This window comes from Trichechus manatus, unplaced genomic scaffold, assembly GCF_000243295.1.
Source record: "Trichechus manatus latirostris isolate Lorelei unplaced genomic scaffold, TriManLat1.0 scaffold00103, whole genome shotgun sequence".
In the NCBI taxonomy this organism is placed as follows: Eukaryota; Metazoa; Chordata; class Mammalia; order Sirenia; family Trichechidae; genus Trichechus; species Trichechus manatus.
In genome coordinates this window covers 5,246,253-5,260,385 of record NW_004444039.1, presented here as the reverse complement: position 1 = coordinate 5,260,385, position 14,133 = coordinate 5,246,253, and the positions used below count along the sequence as shown (strand labels likewise).

General features: G+C 53.2%; 1 protein-coding gene across 2 annotated transcripts in view; it reads right to left on the bottom strand.

Annotated features, from left to right (window-relative positions):
- The window catches only part of JARID2 (jumonji and AT-rich interaction domain containing 2), a 294,431-nt gene that overhangs the window by 28,818 nt on the left and 251,480 nt on the right, over positions 1-14,133 (bottom strand). For both annotated transcript variants that reach the window (XM_004382977.2, XM_023737473.1), the window contains exons 6-7: positions 11,741-11,976; positions 1,389-2,427 (exon numbers count right to left, since the gene is read on the bottom strand). In XM_004382977.2, coding sequence (XP_004383034.1) covers positions 1,389-2,427; positions 11,741-11,976 — 1,275 coding nt within the window. The remainder of the gene's footprint in view (positions 1-1,388; positions 2,428-11,740; positions 11,977-14,133) is intronic.

Below are 14,133 nucleotides of genomic sequence, written 5' to 3'. Positions count from 1 at the left end.
TTGGTAGCCTCCTTCCGAGAGGAATAATGAAGCCTCCGTTCTGCAATGAGCCACGTCTTCCTGCCAATTTCATGTTAAATGTCTCCTTGCCTTTGAGAAATCAGATCTCCGAAATGGAGGCGGGCAGACTCCTCACTTCAGGTCCTGGTCTAAAGCTGAAAGGGAGTATGCGACCTCACCTTACCGACCCTGAAGGGAAGCAGCACCCTGCAGGGCCCAGTCAGGTAGGAAAGGGCAGGGGGCTGTGCCCAGAGTCCCCGTCATCACCAGCATGTCCACTCACTAAGTGGCCAGCAGCAGCTCCACCAGAGAGGCACCTGATCTAGGAGGGTAAGCCTGCCTCTCCTGTGACCTCCATGGGCGACAGAAGCTCCACCAGAGAGGCGCCTGGTCTAGGAGGGTAAGCCTGCCTCTCCTGTGACCTCCATGGGCGACAGAAGCTCCACCAGAGAGGCGCCTGGTCTAGGAGGGTAAGCCTGCCCCTCCTGTGACCTCCACGGGTGACAGAAGCTCCACCAGAGCAACAGAAGCTTAAGGAGATATGTGGAGACAAAGAGATGAGGAGGACGGGATGGTAAATAAGCAGAGCGAGACAGGCTGCAGGCTGGACGGGCAACGCTCCTCCTGCCTCGCCTGGACACTGCTCTGAGCCCAGGTGGGAGGCCAGGTCAGAACGCTGGGCGGGGTGCGACAGGCAGGACCGCACAGCTGCTGGCGAGGACTTGCTGTGTGGTCAGCAGGTGCCAGGACAGGCCAGCTGGGGAGTGAGAGTCCACCCGACATCTAAATCCACCAGCCCCGAGTGGACTGAATGGTGTCCACCCAGAAGGTGTGTTAATCCTAATCCTGTACCTGTGGAGGTGACCTTATTTGGAAACAGGGTCTCAGCAGGTGTAATCCATTCCCACGAAGACAAACTAGAGTACAGGGGTGGAGCTCTAATGCAATAGGAGCTGTGTCTGTACAAAGCATGCAGAGACAGACAGACAGGAACCGTGGAGGCAGAGAGAGGGGGAGCGCTGCATCTACAAGAAATGGAACGCCTGGAGCCCCCAGGGGCTGGGAGAGAGGCTGAACACACTCCCTCAGAGCCTCAGAAGGAGTCAACACAGCTCATCTTGAAATCCCAGCCTCTGGAACTGTGAGACACTAGAAATAATCATTAAATAAAACCATTCTGGTTTTGTAAGCTGTCCAGCCTGTGGAACCTTGTTACGACAGAGCTAGGTAGCTAATGCAAATACCAACCCTCCTGCAGCCACAAACACCCAGGGCTGAGGAGAGACGTGAGTGAGCTCAGGGAGGCCCACTCCTCCAGGGTCTCTGCAAGGGCAGGCGGGGAGGGGGTCCAGAGGCCTACGGAGCAGGCCTGTGCGTTGCAGCCTTACCTATGAGCGGGAGCTCGTCCATGGTGATGCCCTGAGATTTGAGGTGCTTCTTGATGCAGGCCAGCCGCTGCACGTTGGGGCCCCAGCGCCGACCCAGCTTATGGATGTGCTGGATCTGCGTCACGAACCGCATCTCGTCGTTGAGCTTACACTCCGGCCGCCAGTCCGGGGGCGGGATCACCCTGCACATCCCGAACTTCTCCACCTGAGCGCGCACTGACTCGATGTAGATGAGCGGGTCGTGGAACTCCTTGGCAGAGGGCCTGAGCACGGGGATCTCGTCCATCGCCGCCCACCCGGCCTTGCTGCAGCCCTTCTCATGCCTGCCCGACGCCGCGTCGTGGGGCTTGTGCAAGGACTCGGTCTGCGAGGTAGAACGATTTTCACAGGAAGTGCTGTCCGTCTTGCTGTGTGCTTGTTTGCCTGGCGTGCTCTTACCGGCCGTGGCCCTCTTGGGCCGGTTCCGTTCCAAACTTCTCTCCGGCACTTCCTTCTTCACGTGTCCGTTCAGCAGAGGCTTCTCCGCGGGGGCCGCCGGGGCTGCCTTCCGGCCTGGGGCTTCGGCAGCACCGGCCGCCCCCTTCATCTTCTTGGGGGGCGACTGCGGTTTATCCGTCTGGTGTACCTCTTCCAGTCTCCTCTTGGAATTCCGCAGCCCCTCCCTCAGCTGCCGCCCTCCCTCCTCCTTAGTGCATGACTTTGGGTTCAACCTGCCACTGACCTTGACGCCGTTGACGGCAGGTCCGGCGGCCTTGGACGGCCCTCCGAGGGATAGCACCTGTTTGCGGGTTTTTGCATTGCTACTTTCAGTTTTCCCTGAGATTGTGTGGTTGACAGCGGAACTGGGCTTGTGGTGATTGAGGCTGGCTTCCTTGACCAGCTCTCTCTTGGCTTTGGTGTATGTGACGGTCCCCTTAGTCACTGTTGCAGTGTACTTCACAGTTTTGGACGGTGAAGGTCTGACTTCGCGCATCTTTTTGGCACTGCTCGCACTTGCACTCAGGGACGACATTCGAGTGACTCCGTTCACCTTGGAGACCTGAGGGGAGCAGGAGGGGCAGAGAGGAAAAGCAGAATTAGTGCCTGCTGAGCTGGACGGCCGCGGACCGTGCGCTGGGGAACACTGGCTGCCTGCCTGCATCACAGGGTGACCCCGCAAAGGGCAGCACGGGACACCGTTGTGAACTAAAAACGCTGTGACACTCAGTTTCAGGATGCTAGTGCTACCGCACGCCTATCTTCCTGCACACAGACCCCCTCACCGACAGGTGCTCTGGAGCTGTGATTCCTGGTGCGTCTGAACACCCGTGTTTGTTCCCATGGCTCTTCCAGAAATTCCGTGTTTGTGTGCATACCAATCGCTTGTCACACGGTTAGGAGAGTTTACAATAGCCAGATCCCGCCCAACTGGGGACAAAAAAAGCACTTCTATCTGTTTATCTATCCCTGTTTCAAGAAAAAAACATGTTTTTTGCCGTCTGGGTATTCCACATACAGCATAATCTACCCACGCAAATTTAAAACTTACGTATTAAAAGAAACATAAACACAACCCAACTGAAAGGGAAAGAACATGCATCTGGGCTGGCTCGGGCACGGCCACACTCCAAGCCCAGAAACGCGGCTGCTGATGTCAGCATCTGCCTGTCTGTCCCTCGTCACCTGGGAGGTCAGGCCCACAGCGTGCCTCACTGGATCTAACAGGGCACACCGCACCTCTTTGGTGAGGCAAACACTCACGCTGTCTTCTGCACGTGTGGCTCTTATCCTCCCACCGTGACCACGGGAACTGCCCAAGCAGCAGCAGTGTTTCTGCGTGGCCTGGACAGCTGGACACTGGGGCAACCTGTGGCCAGAAAGACCCCTCACGTCCACAGGGGCTGCAGACAGGTGTGGCACGGTTGGCATCAGAAACGCGTTAACCTCAACACGAGGAGGAAGACGGGACCACCACGGGACGGCTGGGCTTGGTGGATTTGTGGTGGACCTCACCTGCCGGCTCCACCGGAGAACACAGCTGAGTGGCCCCCGACAAGTCACGCAACCTCCCGGGGCCCCGATTTTTCGTATGAATTCAGAAAGCGGGACTCCAGGGTTGCATAACCACCACCGCCACCCTTCCAAACGAGGCAGCTGAAGGATTACACATTTACCAGGAAATGGCAGAAACCCAGACGGGAAGGTGACAGGGCGGCCAGGTCTGTGCTCCAGAGTCAGAGACGCTTACGTTTCCTCGTGTGTAAGATACGGTTCTGCAAGTGCCTGTCTGGCTGTGCCCGGCGGATGAGCCCCGCTCAACGCCCACGAGGCAGTCGACCAGCCCTCCCCAGCATGAGGTTCCCGGAGAGGAGGGACTGCGTCTCACTGACCTTTGCCTCCCTCGCCAGGCCTAGCCCAGGAGGACGTCTATGGCACTTAAGTGAGGGAAAGAAAAGGGAAAAAAAAAATCCGACTCTCCTGCAGGTATCCCCATCGGTGGTTCCCACCCATGACTGCACAGAATCCTCAGGAGGGCTTCTTGAACAGATGTCTGGGCCCTACCCCCCGGAGTTTCTCACCTGGCAGGTCTGGGGAGGGGCCCCAGAATGTGCATTCCTAACAAGGCCCCAGGTGATGCTATGCTACTGGACTGGGGACCCCACTTTGGGAACCACTGAACCAAACTATCACTTTGTAGCGGCAGTTCTGAAAACAGACAGAAGAAATTGTTAAGATTTAAGACCATACTTCTCTAGATGTCACCAATGGTATCTGTCCAATCAAAGCCATAAATCCTTGATACAAAACTGTATCCCAGGGGCCACCCCAAGGGTGTTCAGCGAACCATGCCTGGCTTTGGGACTGGGTGTTGCCTACCACAGGAGCCAGGATCCAAAGCCTCCTGGGAGAGGCTGAAGGCAAGGCCAGGACATACATCCTTGATCCTCAACTGCTAGCCACACCCTACGGGACTGATGGGAAAGAGATGTGTCTAGAATAAGTAATGGGAAATTTTTACAAAAAGCAGCCTGGCAATGATACATTGAAAACAAATTTAGAAAACCAGAGGTGGGGACAGAGACAGACATCCATCCTATGGGAAGAACCATCGTTTGGAGTAGGAGGCGTGGTACAGAATACAAACACCTCTAATTTTTATCTGTTCTTTCAAATGGTTCTGTTAACAACAAATGAAACCTCAGAAAAACACAAACAGTAAAGTCCTGCTGTGGCTCAGAGAGACCTCTCCATCACGGACAGTCTTCGGAGAATGGCTGGGTTCTCCAGAGCACGGATGACCACGCCCCCTTAGGTGTCCAATCTTTTAACCATTTAGGGGACAGCTTGTTCCAACTCTACACCATTTCACCCTTAAGCGGACTGCACAATGTGGCTTCATCTCCTCTGACGCTGGAGAAGGAATCACCCGTGCACATGGGAACCACTGTCCAGACCTGCCTATCACGATGTCCTCCCCAGCTCTCAGCCATCAATAACTGCTGAGGTTTACATCAGCGCTTCTCAAACTTGGGACCCCTGAGGATCCCCCAGTGGTGGTGGTGGTGGGGGGGGATGTTTTAAAAAGTGTGGTCTCCCTAGTCCCACCCCCAGAATTTTGATTTAGCTGAAGAGGGTATAAGCCATAGTCTGTATTTTACAAGCTCCCGGAGTGGTTAGTATTCCCACGGATACTTGGCTCCCGCCCTTCCCCAACATGGATTATCAGCGGGGGCTAGGAAGCCAGAATCTAAACCTCCAATATTCTCAGCTCCACGGAGAGTGCATGGGCCTTGGATCCATCCCCCTGGCTTCTCGTGGGCACCAAGCTATGTCCCAGGGAGGGGAGTCTCCCGTATGATGAGGTTCTCCATCTTCAATGGCAGAAGGATCAGCTTGGTCCTCACATATTGCTTATCACAAAAACACGCAGCCAACTTACTTGTCCTACCTGAACACTGAGTTCCTCTATTCATGTCCTTCCCACCATTGTAACAGTTATCTTCACAAGCATCTGCCCAAACGTGCACGTGCATGTCCATGTAACAAGCTTGAAGACTAAATATATCTCCCCCTACAACCCAGGGCAGACAATGAACTTTAACTGGGAGGGAAGTAGCTGAGAACATGGGAAAGGGCGTGTCTCCCTGACGGTATTCCCCATCCCTCCCCACGGCCCACCCCTACCAGTGGAGACCACGACGCAGCTGACAAGCTAACGCAGGAACCAATCCGTCCCCAAAGCTGTGCCATGTGTCCTAAAGGTAGAGATAAAACAGAGCCAACGCGCGGCCAGTTCCACTGTTGGTGAACACACCCAGGACCAACCTCGCTGACAACAGAGGCCCACTCTTTGGCGTGTACGTGTCTCCAAGAATCCAGTATGTAACTGGCACCAAAGAAAACAAAGTAACGGAGGAAGGCATTTTCTTACCTTGCCGCTGAGGCGCCCGCAAAGAAAACCACACACACTGAGTGTCAGCTTAACCAAAGGCCAGGTCCCGAGGCCAGCTCACCACAGGGTTCTGGGGTCACTGCAGCGCCTTCCAAGGCCGTGTTTCCACTGAGCGCATCGGAGAGAAGGCACGTTACCTCAGCGGAGAATTAACACAAGGTGGCTCAGGGCAGGACCCACAACGCACGACATTCAAGCGGAATAACGTTACATGCAGATCTCTTCTCTCAGGTCTGGTTGGGGTTTCTGTCTTTGCACCCCGCTTTACACATTCCTCCCACCCTCCCCGCACCCTTAATTCCACTCCAGGAAGTGAGGTGTCTGCAGCGTGTTCTCCTGGGCCCACAGCCACCCACCAACACCGCACGGTCAGCAAGGTTCACAGCGACCTGTCCCGAGGAGACCGAGGATGCTGAAAGGCACTGCTCAGCCAGGTGTGTCTGGGCCTTTCTGGAGGGCTGGCCACGGTGCTTAGGGCCACAACCCCACCTCTCAGGAGCAGATCTAATAGGGATGGCTCCTGACACCCAACCAATTCCCTGTTAACCACACGCCAGGCCCCCTTCCTGGGCACCAGCAGCCCAAAGCCACCACCTCCGGTCGGGGTGGCTACCCTGTTCCACCAAAAGGTGAGGTAAAGGAGGAGCAGAAATCCCACTGGTTACCGAAGCAAGAGAGATACCAATAATGTGGAAGGCTGAGAGCTGAGAAACTTAAGAGTTATATTCAACTGAACTAGTTCTCACATCTCCGAGAAAGTAACCACTTATTTTTCTTACAAAAGGATATGAAATCCCCAGGCTACTATCCAGCGTTCCTTCTTGACTTTTTAACAAGTGAACTTTCATTATAAACACATACATGATATGACTGTGTCCTCACTGTATGAATATAAAATCCTCCCCACCCTTTCTGCTGGGGCCACACACCATTCTCACACACAATGCTTCGGATCAACTCAATATAAGGACACAGGAAAAAGAAAACCCCACATTTCCAACGCAGAGCAGAAGATGAGAAACGAGTCGACAAACATATCCAGTGAACGAACGGAAACTGCTGGTCGCCCACGCTCACTGCTCAGTCCTTAGCAAACTGCGGATTCAGCTGTCATGCTCTCCTATCCCACGAGAGGGCGCCATTGAGCTGGGTGAGTCTGCAGAGAGCACACTCCAGAGAGAGAAACATTTCTAAGTTTGGGATAGTTTTACTTTTGTCTGGATTTCCTTTTGGACTTTAAAACTTGAATTAAAGAACGAAGGAGCCTAAAATGAAGACTCCATTGGGCAGGCAGTTACGGACAGGGAAGGGATGTCTCCTGGTGTGGGAGGCCCCTTCTTTAGGAAAACGGCAGAGAGTGGCATTGATGAAAATCAATAACCCACTGCCATCAAGTGGACCCCGGCTCATGGCGGACCCACGTGTGTCAGAGTAGAGCTGCACTCCGTAGGGTTTTAATAATGATTTCTTGGAAGGAGATCACCAGGCCTTTCTTCTGAGGTGCCTCTGGGTGGGTTCAAACCTACAACTTTTCGGTCATCAGCCAAGCGCATTAACCCTTAGCACCACCCAGGGATCTTTAACCAGGACAGTGGAGGCAAACATTCACGAGAGCAAGGCCACAGCCAACATTGTGTTCCAAAGCTGGATTCTGGCAGGGTCCCTGAGTCTTCTTAAAACACCAGCTCTCACTCCAGGCAATGTAACTGAGTCACAGAAACCACAGGACAGACACGTGTAATTCAAACCACACGTACAATCTGAGGAAACTGAGAAAAGCGTCTAAACCATTTTTCTAGCTGGCGCCATTTCTGACATACTAGTCATTTTTCAGTTTCCAGAACTGAGCATAGAAGGTTCCAACATCTTTGGTTTGGACAGAGCTTAAGCCTCTCTCTGAATTGCGTAAGGCCAGGTCTCCCCTGCAAGCCCAGTAGATTTCCATGGAAACCAATGCCCTCCATGGTGATGCACTCAGCCCATCTCCTTCCTGCCAATCGGCCCGCTGGCTGCCCGTGGGAGGGGCACACAAGTTACAGCTCGGCCAGCAATGCTGTAAGTAGGAACAGGTGAGCACATTCAGGGGCCCTGCACATTCCAACCCACAGCCCAGCTCAGTGATCTCACACATCTCTGCACAAACATAACACCGCCTCGCCATGCTCCTGGACAACTAACGTTTCAAAACTCTCCAGGCGTCGACTCGTCTGTTTTACCTTCCTGAACTTGCTCCTGTCTTTTATTGTATTTAAGTGGAAGTAACTATTTTAGGCAAACCAACTCATTAACTCCTTTGCTAGAAACGCACCACATCGAAATGATCATCCAGGAGCAGTGGATGCTGCCCACTGAGAATATTCCAGGGCTGCCATTACACACGAGGAGAGTGGTGGTTCGGTGGTAGAATTTTTGCCTTTCATACTGGAGATCTGGGTTCAATTCCCAGCCAATGCACCTCATGCGCAGCCACCACCCACTCTTCAGTGTTGGCTTGTGTGCTGCTGTGACGCTGAACAGGTTTCAACAGAGCTTCCAGACTAAGACGGACTGGAAAGAAAGGCCTGGCCATCTACCTCCAAAAACTCAGCCAATGACAACCCTATGGATCCTAACAATCCTATCGGCAACTCACCACGGGGATGGCACAGGAGCGGGCCGTGTTTCCTTCTGCTGTGCACGGGTTAGCCAGGAGCCGGGGGGCAACTCTCTGACAGGTAACAACACTGTCATCCTCACAGTGCTAACCTCCACGGGACAGAGATCTATCACACACAGGGCCACCAGGCCCCTCACATCAAGGAAAAAGCATCGGTGAGCTGAACGCTCACATGCTCCCATGTCAGTGAGAGGCCTTTATAAAGCGGAACTAGTAACCAGCGGCCGGGGAGTCGACTCTGCCTCAAGGCCACCTCCTGAGTGTCAGAGAGGAACGCTCCACAGGGTTCTCACCAGGCCTTTCTTCCAAGGCATCTCTGGCTGGATTCGAACCTCCAACCTGGTTAGCTGCCAAATGGGTGAACTGTTTACACCCCCCAGGGACTCCTTATAAAGCACAGGAACTATCATAGAGCGTTATTCAGGGTAATGGGGGATGTTTTAGGGCCATAAAACATGGTTTGTGAGACAGGGCCTCCACACACATCAGAGCAAGCAGAACAAAGCCTCCATCCCTCCATCCCTTCCACCGAAGTTTCGTGCAATCACATGTATCCCCTTTCTTTCATGCTGACATAAAAAAATAAATCGTATTCGAGATTAAAGATCAGCGTCTCCTTTGGGCCCCCATCTTTTATGCGGTTGAAGAGACGAAAGGTCAGATTCTAATCATTTGCGTCAACCAGACACCAAAGAATCTGCAATTTGCGTTTATTGACCTTATTTTCAGGGCACTTAACTAACGGGATTTGATGGTTTCAAAATGATCCTTTCATTTCTCCCCACGTCCCTGTGAGAGGCATCTGCATCACGGGCTCCCAACGAACAAGTGAACTATCCCATCCCAAGAAGGTGGGAGTGGGTCGTCCCATCTGCGGAAAAGAGGGAGGTGGGGTGGGGGAGCAGTTGATGGAACCCCAAGGAAACACCTGCCCTGTCAGTTAAACGCCCAGTGAGGGTCTGAAAGTACATGTCATCTTTTCTATGACACTGTCCACGAACATCCTAACACGAATCAAGAAGGCAGGAATCTGCTCTGCAGGGGACACCCCAGGGTCTCCCCTTTGTGCCACAGAGCAAGGGGGCGGGGGCCATTCTGGGGCAAGGCCCAGCTCGCAGCTTGCCACGCCCCTCGATTCACCTACAGCTAGCGCTCTCATTCCCAAGGCCAGGAGGAGGTGAGAGAGCGCAGGAAGTGTGCGTACGTGTGTGCGCTGTGATTACGTGTGAACAAACAGCCACACTCACCCCTTTCTGAGGACCCAGCAAGCCCTGCATCCCAGCCCGCAGAGGCTCCTCTGGGGTCAGGAGGGAAAACTCTGCAGCTTGACTGGATCCAACACCCAGTCCTAACGTGGCCCAAAATACGCTGCACTGTTAGAAAGTCAGCAGCTCAGTCCTGGAAGAATGCCTTACACTCACGCCTGCTGAAAAGCAAAGTGGGATGGACAGAAGGTCAACGAAAAACGAGCCCATCATGTGGTTGCAGGCCGGATAGGGCAGTGAGTCCGGGCGTTCTTAACTCTGCTTACCTGCAGGGAGTCTGCCCAAGTTCCTACCTGGCCAGAAGCCCTGGGCGTCCGGAGGAGGGCAATTCATCAGGCACCAGAACCCAAGGGGCAGCAATCCCTGCACTCTTTCCCTGAGTCCTGAAAATCGGGGGCCCAGCTCGGGGGAGGCCATGTCCACTATCACTCTTGATTGTTCTCTAGGAAAACTGTGAGTGTAGTCTATGTTTCGGGGAAAGCCGCCAACGTTTATAATACGTTAGAAGTCACCTGTTCAATACTGAAATTACAGCGCAAAGAATGAAGGCGTGGCTATCCGAGGAAGGAGGAAACACACGTGGGGCCTCCACTCAATCTAGCCACTGAGTAATGTTTGAAGGCGGAAGATTAATACATGATTGTATGTATACATTCGTATCTCCCTGTCTGTGACTATAAACCTATTCATGTGTGCACACACAGAGAAATCCTCTAACAGTATCAAGACTAAGAAAGACCACGTGTAAAGAACGCTTCAGCAGAAGCATGAATTCTAGTATCCTCAGGCTGTTTGTGTTCCAACCCCATCTCACTCTGAATGGATCTTTAACGACCATGCTCCCCCACTTCTTTCCTTGAGACAAGTTTAACTCTGTGTTAAAATTCCAGCTGAGGAGAGTGCAGAAGCCTGGGTGGAGTACAGGTTCGAATGCTAACTGACAGGCTGGTGGTTTGAATCCACCCAGGCTCCGAGGGAGAAAAGACCTAGTGATCTGCTCCCGTAAGATTAGAGCCCAGAAAACTTTGGGGGGCACTATGAGTTGGAACAGACATGACGGCACCCATCAAGGCGAGCTCACCAATGACCAAGGTTCACTGAACTCGAGGCATGAGGAACAAGAGCAGGAACGCTGAATCGCTACTCTATCAGGGCAGTGTCCCTGTCACCTCAGGCCTTTATCCCCTCTACCTGCCTGCCAGGGTTGTGAGAAATCACCGACCAAGGGTAAGAACACCTGGACAGCAGCAATGCCCGAGCCCTGAAGCCATTCCTATGAGCAAACAGGACCTGTATCTAGCTGACCAACCCCCTGCAGTCAGCGCAGGGAGCACCTGTGTTCTGCTGGTCGTGTGGCATGGGACTCGAGGGGAAGGAGAGCCGCCCGGCACAGCCCGTCAGCAGTGCAGAGGCCCAGGCGAGTCTGCTCCCAAGTCCTGATGGTCTAATGCTAGCTGTCTCGTTAAAGAGAAGTGACACATACCCTAGGATCACCCACTGACAATGCTACTCCGGCCACACGTCCCTTTACAAGCCTTAGTTAGCCACCCTCTGCCTAACTCAAAATCTGTCCCGAAAAGAGGTGACAAGGTTTCCCGGTTATTCCACAAGTCACCGTGTAGGCAGGAGGGGTGAAAGGTCATGAAGCCAACAGAATCCCGCCTGGCTTTTCCAGCACACATCAAAATCACAAGAGGAAAGAGAAGGTGGCGCTTGGTGGACTGGCACTCATCCAGGGACAGGAGAATCACCAAGAGCCAAGCGCTAATAAACGTGAACAGGAGGAAGGCGCGTGGACTGGCCCCTCTGGGCACAGGGAACGCTTCTCTCACCCCAGAGCGCCGTGCCGGATTTCTGAAGCCTCTAGAAATGGGTTTCTCGAGGCGACTGCTCACACTTCCCCTTAAGTTAACCGGTGAGATGGGAGGTGGCACTTGGCACACGCACGGGCACCCTCCTGGCCACCCACCGTCCCCTCCACCGCAGGTCTGGCCTTTACCTGTTTGCGTAAGTCCTGAGCTGACCGATGCAGGGGCGAGTGGTGGTGGTTAGCAGCGAGCCCCTTGGCGGCGGAGCCCGGGGAGGGGGCTGCTGGGGGGTGGGTTGCGGAGGCTGGCTCCCTGCGGTTGTCAGCCCGGTGATCACTGTGCTTCTCCTTCCCGGGAGTGGCCTCTTTGCTTCTGTGTTTCTGAACAGGTTCCTTCTCCCGTGACGACCTGGTGGAACCATTGAAAACTAGAACGACAGGAGAAATGAAGAACCAAGTCACTACATGGACTGTGCCACCAGGGCCATGTTACCTAAACCTCCTTAAGACAAAAAGAGAACATTCTAGCCAAACATCAAGTATCTTACATTCTCGAGGGAAGCCCCAAACCAAAACACAACCACCGCTCAACAGACGACAGGAATAACCCACAAACGTATCCCAGAAATTAGTCGCTTTGGCTGATGCAATGGAAAAATCCATTTTAAAAAATCCCCAGCAGCCCTCAGAATATCCACACCACACCTTGAACATAAAGAGAAACAGATAACACAAATTGTCCCATTCCAGGAGGATAAGCACCCTTCCCATTAACATTCGGGGATCCGGAATAGACAAGTAAGTTATGTCCTCTGATTTACAGGTGAAGCGTCAGAGAGGCAGTGCGCTGCCTTATCCAACAACACGGCAGGGAGGAGGGCCAGGGTCGCCCTTAAGGCGCTGTTGCTTTGTGCCAGATGTCCCCTGGTGCAGAAGTTAGAAGAATAGCAACAGCTAACACTTATTAAGTGCATTCCGCCTCTCGGTGCTGTGAACTATCCTGCGGGTCAGGACATTATCATCATGCCCATTTTACAGATGAAGAGTCAGGCTGCGAGCAGGTCTGCCTGCCTCCCAAGCCCACCCCTGCCCTCTTTCCCCACCCCCCAGAGGCTGCTTTTTGCTGTTTGGTGCCTTCGAGTTGATTCCGACTCACAGCAACCCTGTAAGACAGAGCAGAACTACCCTCTAGGGTTTCCAAGACTGTATAATCTTTACACACGCCGACTGCCACATCTTTCTTTTCAGCTGGTGGGTTCAAACCGCCGACTGTGGGTTAGCAGCCCAGTGCGTAAGCACTGGGCCACCAGGGCTCCTTTGAAGCCCACTACCAGGCCCAATCCCCAGAGCGTGTGTCAGATCAGATCCTAGTCACTTAAGCACACTGACTTCAAAGACAGGGATGACGCTCAGGGTTGAACAGGTTTCTATAAATGTCCCCGGTGAATTACGCTGCGGAGTGGGTTTTCTCTCCTCCTTTACTGCTGGGACTTGCAATCCCGGGCAGATTCCTCGGGCCCAGCCCCTCCACGGAATAACTGAGCCTTTGGTGTCTGTTCTGCTGGCAATCACAGATCTCATGCAGCCTCAAACAACCCTAGTCCACCCGCCTATTTCGTCAGGGAAGGAGGAAGACCACCCTTCCTCAGCCTGCTCAACCCCGTGGGCCTTAGGCAGAGCCCCCAGGGAAGCGACAACGAGCTCGTTCGGGTGTTTACTCAAGGGCCTGAGTCAGAGGGAGCCTTAGGAGTCACTGTACCTAACAGCTCATCTGGCCCCTGAGCCACCCTACAGCACCCCCGTGCCCACCAGGATTAAGTCCGGGTAGAACTCACTACTGGGCCAGCCAGCTTCAGGAAACAGGAGTGCAATCCTCCCTCCAGCAAACAGCCCTCACAACAGCTGAAAAACAAGGACCATACCCTCTGTAAGGACACTCCTCCACACTCCCCGGCCCAGTTCCTTCAGCCACCTTCTCCTCCATACTGATTTGTCACCAGCTCTATCAGTTGCCCTGGAGTCCATTTTAACTCATGATGATCTCCTAAGTGTCGGAGGAGAACTGTGCTCCACAGGGTTTTCAATGGCTGTGAGCACCACATCCTTCTTACGAGGCACTTCGAGGTGGACCTGAACCTCCAACCTTTAAGTCAGCAGCCAAGCGCGTTAAATGTTCACACCGCCCACACACGTTGCGCCTATTTTCCTCTGATTTGTCATTGGCTTTTCATTTGTTATAGTGCTGAACTTCGCCTTTACGCTCTGAAAACCTCTCTGCATTTTGAAATCCTAAGACATTCCTGAGTTTCCGTCTAATCATTTCCTCATTCATTTTCTTAGATATAATTCTTTCATCTACTTGCTGCTGCTCTGTATGCGGGTGTAAGACAGACTGACATCTTGACATCTAGAAAGGTTCTTCCAGCACCAGTAATTCTATATTCAAAGTACATTAGAAACTCTGAAGACAAGGCCACCTCATGCCAAAAGATGCTCTACGAGCCTGTGCTGTACAAGGTTCTACTGGATGGTCTCAGTTACACAGAAAATGGAGATCTTGAAATGGCTGGCATTTATTCTAAGTA